General features: G+C 40.7%; 1 protein-coding gene across 1 annotated transcript; it reads right to left on the reverse strand.

Moving 5' to 3' along the window:
- Nucleotides 1-32: 32 nt before the first annotated feature.
- Megf8 (multiple EGF like domains 8) lies at nt 33-15,639 on the reverse strand. Its single transcript, XM_076136210.1, has 22 exons — nt 15,166-15,639; nt 14,905-15,096; nt 14,572-14,798; nt 13,057-13,248; nt 12,115-12,214; nt 11,578-12,023; nt 11,327-11,491; nt 11,043-11,179; nt 10,708-10,941; nt 10,271-10,407; nt 9,964-10,189; nt 9,326-9,864; nt 6,474-9,204; nt 5,956-6,390; nt 5,717-5,881; nt 5,064-5,641; nt 4,711-4,974; nt 4,325-4,620; nt 3,989-4,236; nt 3,254-3,909; nt 2,958-3,118; nt 33-2,871 (listed from the first exon to the last, which is right to left on the reverse strand). Exons 1-22 carry the CDS (start codon nt 15,334-15,336, stop codon nt 2,745-2,747), a joined length of 8,427 nt encoding a protein of 2,808 aa, XP_075992325.1. The 5' UTR covers nt 15,337-15,639; the 3' UTR covers nt 33-2,744.
- Nucleotides 15,640-18,462: the final 2,823 nt, after the last annotated feature.

An 18,462-nucleotide genomic window follows, 5' to 3' on the forward strand; every position in this document is an offset into this window, starting at 1 on the left:
TAGTTTTGTTGCTTAAGTAAAATAAAAACCAATTTACAACCAACAGTATATTTTATTTTATAAACATTTAAATTACACATACAGGTTAAACAAAAATATATATTGCTTATATATAATACTGCCATTAGATTTCATTTATTATGTGAAAAAAAAATTGCCTTGTATTTTCTGTCACAGCCCCACAAAACTTGTGATGATTGTAGAATATGTTATGAGAAAATGCAAAAACTGCATATCCAACCAATGTTTACATAAATGCCCTGGAGGCTATTCGAGACAGAAAGTATATTTACAAATTGCATGTACTTACCTACTTTACATGTACAAATAATAACATGATAAAGAAAAAAAATAGTATCAATACAATATCCAGAAACAGATCTATTACATAACACAGTATAGAAGCGGCATTTATAAAGTTTAGTTAATAATACTTAAAATAATATCACACCTGAAAAAAGCAAGTATGGCTATTTATTAGGTAAAAGAATATTCAGTAATTTAACCATACAATAACATACGGATAATAAATAAGGGATACAATTCCTAAAAAAAAAAAATACAGCTGTCATAGTTATTCAATATAAAAATACTTTGAGCAAATAAAATTATGCTTATTTTATTAAGGTAAACCCAATACCTATCCTTTAATTTAAAAATGAATATAAACTAGTAACAAAATTGATTAAATGGACATCACTGTATATGTGAGAGCATTAGTAAGAAGAAAGTGCTAAATTCATTAATAAAATTAACCATTACTTGTGATGATAATGTATCATTGTCATTTTGGCCATCTATATTAACCTTTTTTTTAATTCAGGGATTACCATTGAGCATAAAATAGGACGAATGTGGGTAATAATGTCATTTCATCTTTTTAAAAGAATGCAAACAGCTGTTAAAATCTTAAACTAGCCAGGCTAGTTGTTTTTGATAAAATATACTATCAACCCAATAGAGTAGATATTACCATATTAACATACAATGTAAAACACCAATTCAGCAGTTAAAAACTGCAATTGTGGTAAGACAGTGGCACAGATCCTTGTTTAAACGCAATTGTTACTTATATCTATAGTCCGCCTATATATCAGACGACTATAACTACAGTAAATGTAAAGAAATAAACGCCAATTATTCCATATTGAAATGTTTTCAGCAAGAAGAAATAATATATAAATGCATTTACATGTATACTTATCAAGAATGTTCTAATCGAAGTTATGAGCAATAAATTTTCTTAATATAAATACCCTTAAAGCTCTTTGAAACCTGATCTAAATTTGGTAATACACATTACATATTACACTTTATATTATGTACAAAGATATACAATGGAATGTAATTTGGACTCAGTTTTTACTTTTGATCAAGTACGATTCATTTGATAATGTATAACTTAATAGTGTAGCCATAATTATATTCAGTACTCTCTTAGTATTTTAAAGTTAAAACTACCTAATATATAACATAAATCTACCTACACAACAAATAATTGATCAATCCATTTACACAATACTGCTGATAACTAATGAGCAATTCAATATTTGAAACTTAGTAGATTGCTGTTTCCTGTATCAGCATCCGAGATTATTCACAACACCAATACAGTACAGTACACTGCAGTACGCGGTACTAATACACCTATACCATGGGACAATATACTTGAAGCATCCAATAATACGATTGTAGTCATGTTCTACCACATAAATGCTACTTTCACAACTATTCAAGGATACTGTAACATATATTATACCAACGAAAGATCAACTTGTCGTGGAATAACACCAAATATGTACCTAAGTTAGAAAAAAATACCATTCCTCAATGTTATTATAAAATATACGTATAGAAGATACGAGAAAATATCCATTTTCATCTATTGCACTTTTGACTAAATATTTCAAATATAGGGTCTGGTAATGGCAATCACTACTGCTATACTATATACAATACATGACCTACGATCAGTAGTTACGTTATACTTATCTGTAATTACATTTTGCTGGAGATAATATTTATATACAATCTTGTTTGTAAGATACGTCCGATTAATCTCATTTAATTTACACACGGCAATAAAGTTTCGATGATACAATGGGTAATTATCAAACTTAATACCGTTTCCATGATCAGTTCAGTTAGTTATCTAAACCTTTCGTATTAATTACGTATCACGTTTACAAAAATGAAATTTATACAATTTTGAAATTAACTGCCCGTAAAAAGTCTTTAGTAACTAATAATATCTTTTAGGAGATTCATCTATTCGTAGGAACATAGATTTACAATCTTAGAAATAGTCAGCTGCACTATTATATTCACCTATTAAAACTTGTAAATAAAGATCTGAAGCTAACCGATAAAATACATATTCAATAACACTCTGCCGACAAAACGTCGCGTCAACATTACCTAATAAAATTTCGAAATAAACAACACAACAGTTCGGCGGCGACGGCGCGAGGGGCGATCCTCCTCGCCCCCGGCTCGTTCCCCGAGTCGGCACACTTTACGGGTGCGAGATTCAATAAATAACCGAGACGAGCGGCGAAATACAGATCTAAATATACACAAAGACGACGAGCGCCCGTCTCGAACTGATCGCAAAATTAACTTACAACGATATGGCCACCGGCGACGAGATCGCGAGCGTCGGATCCGAGCTCCGACGAGAGAATCGCAAGTTCGAAGACGAAGCGAAGCCGGCGTAGGGTTCCGGGGAGCGGCCACGCGCCGCACTACGTGTGTGCGGCGAGGCGCGCCAGCGGCGGTGCTCGGCGCGGCCGCGGCGCTGCGGCGCGCGCCACCAGCACCAGCGACGACGCCAGCGCTAGGCGCACCGGCGCGCGCGACCCGCCCGGCAGCCTGCAAACCACACCAACGTTATGTTATGCCCGATGTGACTTTTACGACGTTACAGTATAATACAGAGGTGAAAGAGCGATGCTCACTTGACGAGTACGGAGGTGACGGCGGCGCGGCCGTCACCGGTGGGCTCGATGGCGACGGGGCGCAGGTCGGGCGTGCGGCGCCGCCGCGTCCCCGCTGACGTCACGCCGCCGCTCAGCATCACCGTCACCACCGCGAAAGGACGTTTCGCCATGTGCAGCATCTAAAATAATCAAAATATATATGTACTTCACTAAAATATATATAATATGCAAAAAATGCCTTGCACATAATTTTACTATTAGTGAAATATTTCTCTAATTGATTATATAGTAAGGGAGAATTTATATTGTGTTACCTCAACTACGTGTCTTCTTCTAGCTCGGCGGACGTCCGCAGCCTGTTTCGCTTTCCACGCGACAACGCACGCCGCCAGGAACAAGAAAAAGCAGGAGAAGAACACGGAGAAAAAGACGAACAGATCGATGTGTAGTTGATCTTGGCGGAAGAATATGACGCCGAAGCTGGCGGCGCCGTCGTCGGTGTGCCTGGCGCGGATGACGATGTAGAACTTGGTGTGCGTGAGGTCGTGCACGTGCTGCGGCAGCGTGAGCACCAGGCGGTTGCGCAGGTTGCGCACGCGCAGCAGAATGTTGCGCCGGTCCACGGTCACGTACGTGGCCAGGTCCTTGGCCGTGTAGTCGGCGAGCGTGTACTCCACCTTGTCGTAGTACCACGTGACGCGCGGCTCCTCCGGCACGTGCTCGTCGAACGACGGCATCTTGCGACTCGGCTCGTGTTTGTGATAGGTCGGGTCTAGCTCCACGGCGTGGTCTCCGTTGGTTCCGTTCACCGATACCACGAAGGAGCTATCGTTCGGACTTAAATATAAGTCGACTGCGCCCTGCGTCACGTCGACTATAACTCTTATGTCTACGTTCATATATCTCGGATTGACGGCTACGAAAACTGTTTGGCCCGGATACAAAGGCCGCGGTTTTATTTTACACTCATCTGAAACAAAAAGAGTTTAATCAAAAACATGCCCTAGGCTATTAATGAAACATTTTTAAAACTAATGAAAATATTTTACCTATAGATTTTCCATCAAAGCACAGCTTATTTTCTATGTTAATAGTTTTATAACACTGGTGTCCGTTCCTGGGGTCGCCCATGTACAGGTCCTTGCACTTGACGCACTGGTAGCGCCAGCACTCCTGCGCGGAGTTCTTGCTGGAGCTGGTTGTTTGACACGAGATGTCACTCTCGGTGTTGTTGCCACAGTTACACTTTTCTCCGGTGACCGGGTCGCATGTGTCACCATGTCCGTGACATTCACATCTGTAAATTTATTTTATTAGTTAAAGATGAATACAATACGTTAAATAAATAAAGGATAAACGTTACAATACAATAAGTATGAACTCACGGTCTACAAGGATCCCGAAAATCATCAGATCCTCTAAAGAATCCTTCGATACATCTCTCGCAGCGCGGTCCGTCGGTGTTGTTCGCGCAGCGGACACAGCGAGCCTTCGTAGCGGCCACTACGTCGCGGTAGTAGTCCTCGGGCTCGGAGGGGCCGTCGCGTGACATCGGCGCCGAGTCCACGTCGCTCGTACATATCGACGTGTGTCCGTGACAGTACGTGGAGCACGGTACGCACTGGACGTTGTTCACCGGATCGCCGACAAAGTTAGGCTTGCATTTCTCGCATTGTTCACCCTGAAAACGACAATATATTTATGTAAAAACAAGAAGTTGATAGTTAGTCGAGAATTAATAATATTAAAAGGCTGCAGAAAAGCCATTTACCATGGTGTTGTTGTGGCACTCGATGCACTTGTCGAGCTTGTCGGGTCCCTCGCAGTCGGAGTGCCCGTTACACTGGCACTGTATGGTGCAGTTGGCGCCGACGTAGCCGAACTCGCAGCGGCACACGTTGGGCTGCACGCACACGCCGCGCACGCAGCCCTGCGTGCACACCGCCACGCAGCCGCCCCCGCCGCCCGCGCCACCCGCGCGCTTGTGGCCCGCGCCGCACGCGCACTCGTATCCCTCTGGCAAATCGCGGCAAACCTATGCGAACAAAATAACACAAATATACCTCTTCGAATCGAGTACGTTACATATTTTAAACGAGTATCAAAGAATAAAGAGGGACCCACCTCCGAATCGGCTTTACATTGATGGTGGTTGTTCTCGCACTCGTTCTCGGGCGGGCAGCGCGTGTAGTGCCAGGAGAAGGAGTCGTCGGTGTCGTTGGGCTGCAGCTGGCGCGCGGCGGCGTACACGGCCGCGCAGGAGGTGCGCGCCGAGTAGTCGAGCGGCGCGTCGATGGAGCCCTCGGAGCACACGCCGTCGCCGTTGGCCCCCTGCAGCGCGCACCAGCCGCAGTGCGAGTGGTGCAGGCACTCGGAGCACTGCTCGAACGTGCCGCACGGCGCCGGGCACTTGCTCTTGTCGGCCTTGGTCAGCACGAGCCCGCACACGCCGCCCGCGCAGTACACGGGCTGGTACGCGGGCGATATGCACTTGCCCAAGTAGGTCGCCCAGCGGCACTCTGCGAACCCTCCCTCGCCGCCGTCCGAACTGAGACAAGACTGGCAGTCGTCGTACAGGTGGCACCTGCTCGGACACTCCTCGCGGCCGATGGGCCGCAGGCTCGTACGTCCGGGCTCTTCTATCAGCGCACACGTCCAATTAAACAACTCCGCCGAATCTTCTGATATTCTTGTCAGTTGACCTGCGATTGATATGATCGATGAGTATACCCACTCTTTATTAACAATGATCTGGTAGGACCATTAAACTAAAATACCTTCTCTAACGGCGTGCCTAGACCACGTGCAATCGTTAGAAACACATTTTTCGCAATCAGAAGCCGCACACCTCAGTTCTGGGCAGTAATCGGAGTTACTTATGTAAGTAGTCCCTGCATTACATTTCATGCTAGTGCAGGACTCATCTGTAGGGACGCATTCACCTATAAAAAGAGGATAATTTTGATTATGTCGAATTAGTAAATGTCGTCAAACGTATTTCTTAGATAGCACCTACCGACGGCAGCAGCGCAGGACTCGCACCATCGACAAGCTGGTTTATCCTCTGGGTACATGGGCCACGCCGCCAGACACGACGTGCAAGTGGTGAAGTTCTCACACGCTCGCCTCGATACAAGCTCAGCGTCGCAGGCGGCGCCAGAATTAGTCGACACTCTGTCGCTACCCTCGCACCCGGGCTTGTCTACCGAATAACACTTTGTGTAATTTCCGGTGCTACAAAAACTACAGCCCATGTGACTACGGCAATCTAGTTTATTTGAACTCCACAGAGAACAAAGATCTTCTGGCAGAGAAATCCGCGTTACTTGACAGTGAGCGCTGCCCGTCCAGCCGCCGATGATGTATATGTAGCCGTCGTTCTCGGTTTCCAAGTCGATTGCCATCGCGTGAGCTATGGTCGGAGGCGGTGGGTGGCCTACTATACTTACACCTGAAAAATATTTAAATATATAAATTGTTGCTTAAATCTGTATGAATATATTGTTATTATTTTAGTTAAAGTCTATAACTAACCTTTCACTAATCTGACCCATTGATTACAACTATAAACATAGGCAATAAGGGAGTCAGATCTATTCTCAGGATCGGTTCTTCCTCCAAAAATAATCATGTACTCGTTAGTTGTTACTGCTGAATGTAAGTATGTAGCTAGCGGTAAGTTGTCATAGTAATGATTCAAGTTAGGAAATGTAGGCAATTCACTCCACTTCTTAGTAGGATAGTGAAAGGAGAACAGTTTGTTAGAAAGCATCGTTCCATTGTATGAATAAAGAATGCCACCATACACATATAAACTTTGCGAAGGAATGTGATAAACAGTGCTATGACCTATAATCCCAGCTGGCTTTGAGCCTTCAGTCTTTAATTTTATCCATTTCTCATTGTCCAGATCAAACTCCCATATATCAGACATGAAGCCCTCTTCCAAAGAGAAGCCTCCAATCAAAACTAAACTTTCATAATCTTGATATTTCTGTAAGGTGAGCGTGTGTCCGGCGAGAGAAGGTGGATGAGCGTTTTTGTCTTTATTACGAATGTTACCCCATCTTTGATCTTTCAAACTAAATTGCCAAAAATCACCCAGTGTCTTATTATGTCCACTTTTCTCTTGTAAACTTAATCCTCCGTAAATATAAACATTTTGCTTAGAGTGGTATATCTCAGCCGCGTGAAAGTAGCGACCTTCTGGCATCTTTGCGTCAGGTGTAGCTTCTACGGTAACTTGCATCCAAGTGTTATTTTTTGTATCGAAAAATCTTATATCGTTTAGTGGGCCGTGAGAGAGAGAATATCCTCCGAACATCCATAAACCTCGTCTATCAGCCACCAAACTGTGTCCAAATCTGGGCAAGGTTTTCCTTAGATGATCTAAACCGTCTGATAAATACTCTGAATTAAATAGTTCTGTAAATACTAGCTGCGTTTTATCCAGTCTTATTGAGCAATCGTCTCCGCCAAATCCTTCATTACACAAACATCTCCCGTAGCTAGTGTCACAGAGGCCTGCACTAACAGACATGCTACAGTTGTTGCGACAAATTTCTACCTCACAGTTGGCACCTCCGTAACCTTCGCGACACATGCAGTGCTTCTTGTTACAAACTCTCGGCCACGAACAATATCCATCACACGCAAGCACTTTGTACACACCTTCGAACCCTTGCTCCGGTTGCCCTTGTTTATAATGCACTGTTAAATTACCGCTGCGAGCTTCTACGACGCCTGAAGAGGCGCCGTTACAAAATACACCCAACAGCTGACTCTGTTGATTGTTACTGAGGTCGGGCACTCCGCCGAGACCATCGTATACGTATACGGCGTTCTCGTCGCAGGGAACATCGAATGTTGAAGAATTAATAGTAAACTGAATAATAGCATCATCTATGTCATCGGCAGAGATAATCCACAAACATTCTTTTGAAGGGCCCACTGTTTTTATATCGGGATCAGTCTTATACGAGCCTATTCCTTCAGTTTCGGTAGCGTTTAGCATTCCTCTCGGTTCACACTGATAGTAGCACCGGCCGCCATGTCTAGGATCTCCGTAAAACTTAGGTTTACAACGCTCACAGTTGAGACCTTCCGTGTTATCTTTGCATATACATTCTCCGGTGGTTACATCACAAACTCCGCGTGATTCGTCGCCGTGATCGTTACAGTCGCATCTGCGACATCCTTGCCCCGCAGTCGCATTACCGTGACTGCCGGGCCTACACGACTCACAAAATTCACCTTCTGTCCAATCTTGACAGTCATCACATCTTCCGACGCCAGTTTTACAGGTCGAATGGTTATGGCAGCCACAATTAATAGAACAGTCCGCACCCGTCCAACCCAAGTCGCATTGACACTTATACAAGGGTGGACCGAGGCAAAATCCATGTATACAACTGTTGTAACACGTGCGCGTGCAGCTCGTTTTTCCATCACCGTTGTATCCCTGTTTACATTTACAAGTGTAAGAGCCGTGCGTATTATTACATATCGCGTTTTCGTTACAATCGTGCAGGTTGAGTCCGCACTCGTCGACGTCGGGGCACTGAGCGTACGCCCAGCCCGCGTCCGAGGATGTCACATTCAGTACCGCCGCACAATCGACATGGGAATGCGTGAAGTCCCCCTCCGTGCAGGCGCCCTTTATCGGGTTGTCGTGCGAGAAGCACCAGCCGCAGCCCATGCTCCGCAGGCACGACGAGCACTGCGCGTGGCGGCGACACGACTTGCACTGGCCGGACTTGCGCGCCGGGTCGTCGGGCGGCGACGAGGCGCGGTCGAGCCACTCGCGGCACAGCCCGAACTGATACTCGCTGGTGTACACGCTGAAGCTGAAGCACTGGCGCGTGGCCTCGCACCACACGCAGCGGCCGCGCTCGTCCAGGCAGTGCTCGCAGTCGCGGCGCAGGCGGCACGGCGCGGGGCACAGCGCGGCGTCGGCGATGGCGCCGCCCGCGCGGCCGCGCCGGGCACAACGGGCCTCGTCTGCCCACCACTCGCAGTAGTTGCCGCTGACGCAGCGCTCGCAACTGATGTAGTTGGAGCAGTTGGGGCACGCCGCCGGCTGCAGGGTCAGGTAGCGCCACTCGCCGTCGGCGACGCACGACGTGCTCTCCTCCGTGGTCCGAGGCTCGCAGCGGTCCGTGAGCTCGCACCACCCGCACGCCGCGTCCGATAGGCAAAGGAGACAGTTGTCGTATTTTGAGCACTGACCGTCTGAGTACGGTTCTAGAAATTCGAAAGTGAATACCTGTAACAGAACAGAATTTTAAATTTGATACATTTCCTATTACTAATTGTAATTATTATTCACACGTTTTGCAATGATATACTTATACCTAAAAATATAATTACTTTATTTCAATCTTTACCTTAGCGGTTTCTTGAGATTTATTGTGAAGTAATTCCATTTTGGCGTGATGGTGTGACGGATACAACCCTGTGTGTAGAGAATCGTTAGCGTGCATGTCTACCGCGAGGCGTCCGGGGAATAATGTGGGCCAGTCGACGAGAGAGCAGGCGGACGGCTGTGCCGTGAGGTTGGCCACGGGTCCCGTGTTGTCTCCCAGCGCTAGAGATATGTTGGCGTAGCCGGCGCATATGTGCAATAGTTCGCCCGTGCCGTTCCAGTACTGTGGGATGCGCAGCCAGCCACGTAGGCGCGCCTCACTCGGACCGCTAAATATGTGATTGCTGCCGCCGCCGGTGACCCAGTCCACGGTAGTCGCATTGACTACAGATACGCCGTCCGGGTGATTCCAGTCTGCAGGTTGTTGGTATCTAAGAAACGTAAGGCCGGGTCGTTTATCTGCTATTTTACACTCTTCTGGGGTGGTCACTTCGGTGCCGGTGGGTCCCCACCATCCTGGATTTTCTGAAGGCGTTTCTTCTCCGCAAACACCGTAACTATCTATATCGGAAAACATTAAGATAATTTAGATATGTCCATATTACAAAAACTCTAAAATGCATAATACCTAATTAACTAATGCTCGCAGCACCAACATACCTTTAAAATGATGGCATCGTGCATTCTGTACACACCAGTTGCACTGATCTAGGCCGAGCTTGGTACTGACGGAGGGCAGAGGAGTGCGCGAACTGTTCGCACTGATGGTGGGAGGGCCGTGGATGAGGCACGAGTGACAGTCGCCCAACGCGGGACATATTCCACCACATCGCATGGATTGCAAATTTGTTGTACAATTGGAGCTTACAGTTCTGCCATAACAAGTCTGTAAATAATAAACAATAGTTAAATAACATAACAGATGTATGTTGTTAAAGAACTTATGTGTGGTGATTGGCAATCATACATCATCAGCTGAACACCAGCCGCACTCCGGGTCGGCCAAGCATTCAGGTTGAGTACGATGTCGACGACACGCTGACTCCGGGTGACTGTCAGTGATGCCTGCCTGCCAACTCGGAACCATATAAGCTAGGAGATCACCTGAAATAATGTATGTAGCTTGTATTATTTACGATAACATATATAATTCAAAACACACTAACATATATTTTTGAAACACCACTCCAAAACGAACACTTTTCATAAAATCATAAATATAACGGACATAAAATAAAACCAACGCCAAAACCATTATTTGTGGATCACACCAATATTTGTTCCATATGAGAATCACAATATACGTGCGTAGTGGCAAAGATGGCGTGGTGATCATCTCCACTATTACAGCAAGAACTTAGTATAATAATGAATATAATAAATAGAATCTATGAAGGAACTTACCGTTAACGTTACCATGGTAACCGCCGGCTATCAACAAAGTGGACGGTGGTCTAAGAGCGGCTGCGTGGGCGAATACTCCTTGTTTCTTGGGGTAAAACTTGCGAACCTTGCCCAAGACGTCGAGCGGAATCCACGAGTGACAACCAAGATGATAGATGTACATTTGACCGTCGTAGCATATCTCTTCTCTGTTATGACGATGAGAATATCCACCGAATACAACTAAATAATTTCCTAAAAAATATAAACTATTAGGTTTCTATTTAACAAAACTTCGAAATGTGTTTTCTTTCCAAAAATGTTTAAAGATAAGTGTAAAATTTATTGCAACGTACCTATAATAATCGACGTGTGGAAAGCTCGTTCCCTTGGCACATAAGTTTCACGCAAGTAAGCTCTCGGATAGAGAATCTCACTCCAGTGTCTGTAGTCTATGTCAAATGCAAACATTCTATCTGAGAGCTTCGAAAACCTGTACAAAATAATATTTGAGTAAGAATTTATACAATAATAACATCTGCAATAATAATTGATTACACATGGGCCAACTTTGATGTGAAACTTTTAGTTACACGGCTTAAAAGAACATAAAACTTGTGGTGAGCAAAAATCTATTTACCGGGCTACGCTGGCGACGACACCTCCATAAACTAATATAGAATTGGAATGTGAATGATAAACGGCAGTGTGCGCCACCACACGTACGTCCAGCTCCTTCCCACCTCGTACTTGTACTTTTTCCCATGATTCTGTACCAACATCACCAAGCTTGATCTTGTACATGCTGCAAAACAACAAACGATATCAACTTACTTAAAAATGCAAATTTAAGCAAATTGAATCCATTTAATTATTTAAATGCAGTTTTACCTCGAGGAAAACTCCCCGTCGACCGTACTTCCGCCGAACAAGTACAATTCATCTTTGACTGCAGTTAATGTGTGGCGTGTCAGTCCGGGAGGTGTAAACGTGGCATTCACCGCTCGGAGAGTCCAGCGATTGTGTACAGCGTCGTACAACCACAGCTCAGATGATAAGCTACCGTCGGAAAGCTTTCCTCCATACAATACGAAACCACTGTCAAATGCGCAGGCTGAGTGACCATACCTCGGTTCAGGTTTTGTTACGTTAATTTTCGGAGTACTACTCAGTACTTCGGGCTGTTCCGTGAAACGTTGATAGCTTTCCGAATATGGAGTAGGAGCATGAGAGTACATAAGAGGTAACGTGGTTTTGTCTTGATTTGAAAATGATGATAAAAGTAAATTAAACAATGAGCTCCTGTTGCTTATGGGCCAGCTGCCATCGACATTACCCTGAAATCATTCATATTTTTTCATACGAATTATATAAGACAAGTCGTAATTTGAATGATTGCAACTATTTATATTTGGCTATAAATCTTACCTTAGTAAATAATGTTAATAATGATTTGTCAATTTCTTCATTAGTTGGGTACCTACGTAAAACTTTTCCATTTTCATCATACCATTGACTAGTTGAAAACCTTCAAACAAAACAAATGGTAAGTTATTTTTGTAAATGGTGGCAAATATGTTTACTGCCAAGTAGCAACAGGGTATGATAACTTTATCTGTTGTACAAATATAGGTCCATACGACTTGCACATAAATAGATGCAAGATTTATGCAAATGATAAAATATGACATTCAAGCAGATAATTAAAAAATGCATAAATAAATATTACAAATGGCATATATCGTGAGTGAGATAATAACTACGTTATCTGGAGGTGAGTAGTTCATTCTCTTTTATAATTATACAACAGAACTTCTACATTGTTCAAAGAATAACTTTTTATGGCAGTTTTTTTGTTGCATTTACATTTCATATTAGGATTTCAACTCACTTACTACTTGTAATATACATAATTACAAATGCAAAGTAACTCAACCAGTTGTTAACATTAAACTGAATTAGATACATATGTATCAGCTTTTAATGTGGCTGTACATTTATAATTATGACGAGAATACTAAGTTCCATGTATGAAGAATGCTTGTTTACTTATGAGTCCTGTAAGGTGTGGGTTTAAATTCCACTGATGTGCTAACTATGTGAGTGAATCCATATAAAATTAATCTATGAGGTAAAAACCTCATAGGTACATGGAACACAGGTTGGGAAAATGTAAAAACATTTTCCCAACCCTGCACTTATCCAGCATGACTTCAAGGCCTTACCCCTCACTCATTATGGGACTAGACCCTTGTCTAGCAATGGGACAGAAATAGGTGCAATTCAATATTGTTTTTAAAAGCCTCAATTTTTGTAACTATTTTTTTGTTACACTATAACTTTTATCCATAATAATTCACCCTCACTAACCTGTATACTTCTAGTAGGCCCAAGACTTTGTTGAGATCATATCCTCCAAACACATAAAGAGAGTCAGTATGGTTGACGTACACTGCCGTGTGAGCTGCCCTTTTACTCATACCACTCTCCGTATGTGAAAGCCAATGCCAGCTGTTGCCTTCTCTGTCAGTTTTCTTCAATGAGCATGATTCCCCTGAATACCTGCAGGATAATTTACATAGTATAAATATACCTTCTTATTCATAAATACACTATGAACCTAATTAAGTAAAAAAACGACTACAATAATTATGTTTTCTCTTTTTCATTTCAGTAAGGAGTGAAAGAAACAAAACTCTTTTTAAGTCTTTCATAACTTCATAACTTCATAAGTATATTTTTATGAATAAGAGGGATAGTGTTTAGTGTAAACATACTTTAAATTGCATTTATTTTTTAATGCAAAACAACTGAAGCAATTTGGGTGGTTATAAATTTTCAACTAAAACAAACCATACAGTTGGTTTGCATAGTTAAAATATTCTACTGCTTAACTATTAAAAACCTTAAGTTTATTCATGTTTGATTCAATGACAACTAAAGAGGTTGTTCAAATGATTTGAATCTGTATATATTAATAAGACTGGCTGAATATACATTTTCTTAGAATTAATATAATATCAGAGTGTTAATAGTGTGGTGTGGTTCATAACAAGATAATTATTAATGTAATGCAGTTGTAGGCTATAATAAATCTGTTTCATTAATTGCTAACATTCTTAACTTAAATAATGCAATAGTAGGTTTTACTTTAATGGTCATTATTATTAATTTTTAAGTACAGGCACCTTATTGTTTACATTTGTTTCGTGTTTTAACCCTTATGTACTACTGCAATTTTTAACAAAAAATTGTCCATACCACAATAAAGTACATAAGATCCATAATAAAGTCTTGTAAATTCCCACTGTACATATTTATTTTTATAATAATATTTTTTTATTAATCAAAATATGCTTTTAACACACTGTCCAGAACTTTAGCTCATAACTTCAGAATACTACAGTCATAAACACAAACTACGACTGTATTCCATAAGGAAATTAAATAAAAACTACCAAGATGGTCGCAGTCATTCAAATTAAAGTAGCAACTGAGATAATCAGGAAGTCAATCTTGATTATGTGTAATTTTGTGATGAGATCCAATGGATATGATAATTTACCATAGTTATAATGAGCAGTGTCATTTATCTAGAGACTGCTAAATTACACATTATTTACTATTCATCAGTTTGCAAGTTGAGTGAAGTTTATATAAGAGTACAAACAAGAGGAAAATGTTTTATTCATAATACATAGCACTCGTTTTATGACGTAGATGACAAGACAATATTTTGATTTACAAATGGATATAAAAAATACGATTTATGGTTTAAATATTCATAAATAACTGGTTACTAGATCTATTAAGTATCATTGACTTATAGTTATGTGAACAAAACAATAAACTTAATTTTTGACACTAGAAAAATACTGTACTTACCCTTTCTTGCACACACATCTATCTCCTTTGCAGTGTCCATTTCCTGAACAGGCATTAGGGCACAGCTCCACACTGCAGTCCTGCCCACCCCAGTTGCCAACACAAAAGCACTTATTGCTCACACACAGTCCTCGCCCAGTACAATTGTTGGGGCAGTTGTGAATTGCATATGTAGCTCGGAATCCATCCAGAACATAATTAGTATCACTATACAGTAATATTAACATCTACAACAAAAAAAATATGTTTAAAAGTAATTAAGATTTCCTGTGCCAATAATAATAATCCAAATAAGTTTTATTTTAGTTCAATTATATAATTTAAAACACTTACATATCCACTAGAAGCGGTAACATTTTGAGGCTCTGTTTTCCCACTAAAACTTCCAAGTAATGGTGCATCAAAGGAATCACCATCATACACAAACACATAATCATAGGAACATTCTGTGCCCATCCGAAGAAAACTCAATGTAATATACTGACTGCTGTTTTTAGCCTTAATGAGCCACTCACAATGTGAATCCTAAAACAATAATACTAGTTAGAACTGCACTCTAGACACTGTCCCACAATCATATGACAAGTGACTGACTTGCGTGTAGTTAGACGTGGTCGGTCCATCGGTGATTACCCCGCTTTGTTCCGTGAATATCCTGCGAGTCTTGTCACAAGGCGCCGTGGATGCCGCGCAAAGCACAGCCAGACAAATCCAGCTGATTACAACTAAACCTGCACCTTTCTCCCGAACACTTAGATAAAACATGCCTCTTCCGGATCGTCGTAGAACATAAGTCAAATATCAAAGCCATATAATCGTGAATTTGCGACTAATATTGCTAAAATGTAGAATAAACAACACTCATATAAGTTAATAGGTGACATCTACTTCAAGGCTAACCACTTAGATGAATAATGCCACAATGGCATGTAAAACTTTTGATCTGGAGTAAGGACTATGTTGCTTTTGAGTGAAATTTGCATTTAATCTTTATTTTTAGAGCCAGGGAAACACTTTCTAACGAGTTTTTCTTACAAACAAACAATTCACAGATCCATCACAGTATTTTGACATTTAATTTTGACGTAGATAAGAGAGGGTGACCACTACATAAAATCCAATTCTACTAAAAACAAAAATTTGTCTTCCTACCATCAATTTAGAGTGGTAAACAGTCGTTGTTATAAAAAGTGTTTTTTAAAGAAAACACCAAGTTAAATAACATCAAACTTATGGTGAAAAAAATAATAATTTGTTGTTCAAAATATAAATAGTTAACGCCATCTTGTATCTAAGTTGTAAATGTCTAACATTGAGACCAGGTATAGTATCCACAATACAATGCAAAGAAGAAAAAAATCTATAGATATTCCTGCCAGACTGCATGTTATTGGGTTTTAGTTACATATAGTGAGTTGAACCAGTTCATGTAGATGGCGCTATCAGAAAATAATTAATAATTCTCTTCGTTTTATTCGGGATATGAATGTACAGTATTTTTTATTGACACGATAATTAAACTTTATTTGCGATAACTTAATCTCGAACATTATACATACACACACTTCATTATACATATAATCTATGTAAATAAAAATAAATTACCGAAATATACTTTTTGTACGCGCAGTCGCGCATCATTTTTTAACAAATAAACTAAAGTGGCTTTATAAGTTTGTTACTAGTATTTTAATACATCTGTAACTTTTGGGACAAGGTTTATATGGTCTCAACGGGATGAAATGTTTACTATATCCGGACGAAGTCGGGCCAGTCCGCTAGTATTTTAATAAAATGTTAAAGGAAACTACAATAATAATTTCACTAAAACTAAAGATACATTTTACATCGTACTTACGTATAATAGAAATTTAAGAGTTTGGATAGGTGTCTGTTGCTCAATCTTATAAAGACTAGGTACTCAATGGGTGATGATTAAATCTGGTACACAGGTAGGTTATAACCTTCGCAAAAACCAATGACACTTCACTCCAGGAAATTTTTATACGTAGTCGCAGGCATAATCCTGTAAAAGACAAAAAAAATAAAAATAATTACCTATACGGCAAGATTTTTATGTGGCTTGTCCTAGGTCGAAGTGCCCTCTTAACTTGTGTCTATTAGGTACCTACTTTAATGTCGGTAAACACTATGTAATCTCTGAAATCGGTAGAGTTTTATCGGAGACCTCTGCAGAGTCGAAGAAGCACTAACTGTGTGCTAATGTAACAATAATATTCTACATAATGATGTATATCGTAATATATACGGTCGTAATTACACGGCCTAATGTGTATGTAAGTAGTAGGTAGATAGAGCAATCCATTTGGGAGTATTCAATAACAGTTGATAACATTTTCATTTTATGTGCAGGTATTCATCGGTAGATACCAACTTTAGGTTTAAAAAGATTGGTAGATACTTAGTTGAAAGTAGAATTTGTCAACCCAAAGCTAATTAGGTACTACATAATAAAAAAGGGTAATCTCAGCCAAATAAATGTATTTACAATAAATACATTTACACCGTGCATTATCAATGCCGTTATTCTGTTTTGGTATAACAGTTTGTTTAGGTGATCTGAATAAGTATGGCACCTTTATTGCTGCTAACAATAAAGTTATCTTTACATAAGTCTAAATATTGCATTCCTAGCCATAAAATTGAACAGCTGTAAGAACAAAAACCTGTTTCATAGGCAGGCGGAGATGCGTGTCTATCGATCGCGCGTGGTGCTGAGTCTGCAATCTAGAGAGGCATCGAGCAGCGTAGAAGCGCACCCTATAGGCTGTGCTACTGGGTAAAGAAAATTAGAAAGTTCTACAGGTCTTATCAAATTAGATGATTCTTACGTATAATTGGTAGGTAAAGTATATTTTTTACTCGTAATATTTGATTATAAAACAAAAATAGTCTTATGATAAAATTGTACTTAAAATTAAGAAAGGCGTTAGCTAAATACTTAAATGTAAATTGATGAAGAAATCGACTAGATATTTTAATTCAATGTATTATTTAGCGACATTATATCTATTCAATTGGAAACTCTTACCTGGACAACGTGTTTTCCTGCGAATGGATTACTTATAACTTTAATAGATGCAAGGAACTAGTTTGTAGGTAAACGATACTAAGTAACAATGTATATTTAAGATTTAGCAAGTCATGGTGTGTCAACTAGAATTTTATACTTATGTTTATTAATAACCTTGGTGATAGCATTGATATATCATCAGTTTAAGGACATTATAAGGTATTCATTATACATAACCCATCACGGTATTATCCACTCATTATACAGGCGTGCACCATATTTATGAAGGTATAAAATTAATAAATCAAAAGCGCACGTGAGAGGCGCCGAGGGCTGTTGAAGTTTTTTCATCCGGAATGAAGTGATAACCGCTAATGACGCACTCTTACCGCCGACTCATCCGCAATACCATCAAGGCTAAATTAAATTATCGGCATCAAGCAAGCGTTATTATGAGGGCTCCATTTTAGTTTCAATGATAGGAACATGAAAGTGAATTCAAAGGGACTATGAATTTGAATAAGCGTAACTACTTAGTTGTTAGTGAATTGACTTCGCCTGTACGTTAAAAAAAATTGAGAGTGGGTCAAGGTGTTGGGATATTGTGTCCTCGATACCTGTAATCATAGGCTTAAGTCTATTATCCTAGTATAAAACACCCAAGCTCAGCATTCCGACAGATAAAAACGCTAACAGCTACCGGAAAATTGCGAGCCTGGAGAAAATGTCTACTAATACAAAACTCTGATGTTTGAACACTACCTGAACAAAACATGAGTGTACCCTTTTTACGTAAGCAACAAGATTTTATTAAACCTGTAAATATCTGTGTGTTGTCTGAAATTAAAAGGCTGTAT

The sequence above is a fragment of the Anticarsia gemmatalis genome, chromosome 3, assembly GCF_050436995.1.
Source record: "Anticarsia gemmatalis isolate Benzon Research Colony breed Stoneville strain chromosome 3, ilAntGemm2 primary, whole genome shotgun sequence".
Lineage (NCBI taxonomy): Eukaryota > Metazoa > Arthropoda > Insecta > Lepidoptera > Erebidae > Anticarsia > Anticarsia gemmatalis.

Bases quoted from the DNA above. Each gene is read 5' to 3' on its own strand.
- Megf8 (XM_076136210.1), bottom strand. From the start codon at position 15,336: ATGTTTTATCTAAGTGTTCGGGAGAAAGGTGCAGGTTTAGTTGTAATC. The intron at 10,942-11,042 runs GTACGTTGCAAT...TATATTTTTTAG, and splicing joins CCACACGTCGATTATTATAG to GAAATTATTTAGTTGTATTC. The intron at 9,205-9,325 runs GTAAAGATTGAA...GTTCTGTTACAG, and splicing joins AATCTCAAGAAACCGCTAAG to GTATTCACTTTCGAATTTCT.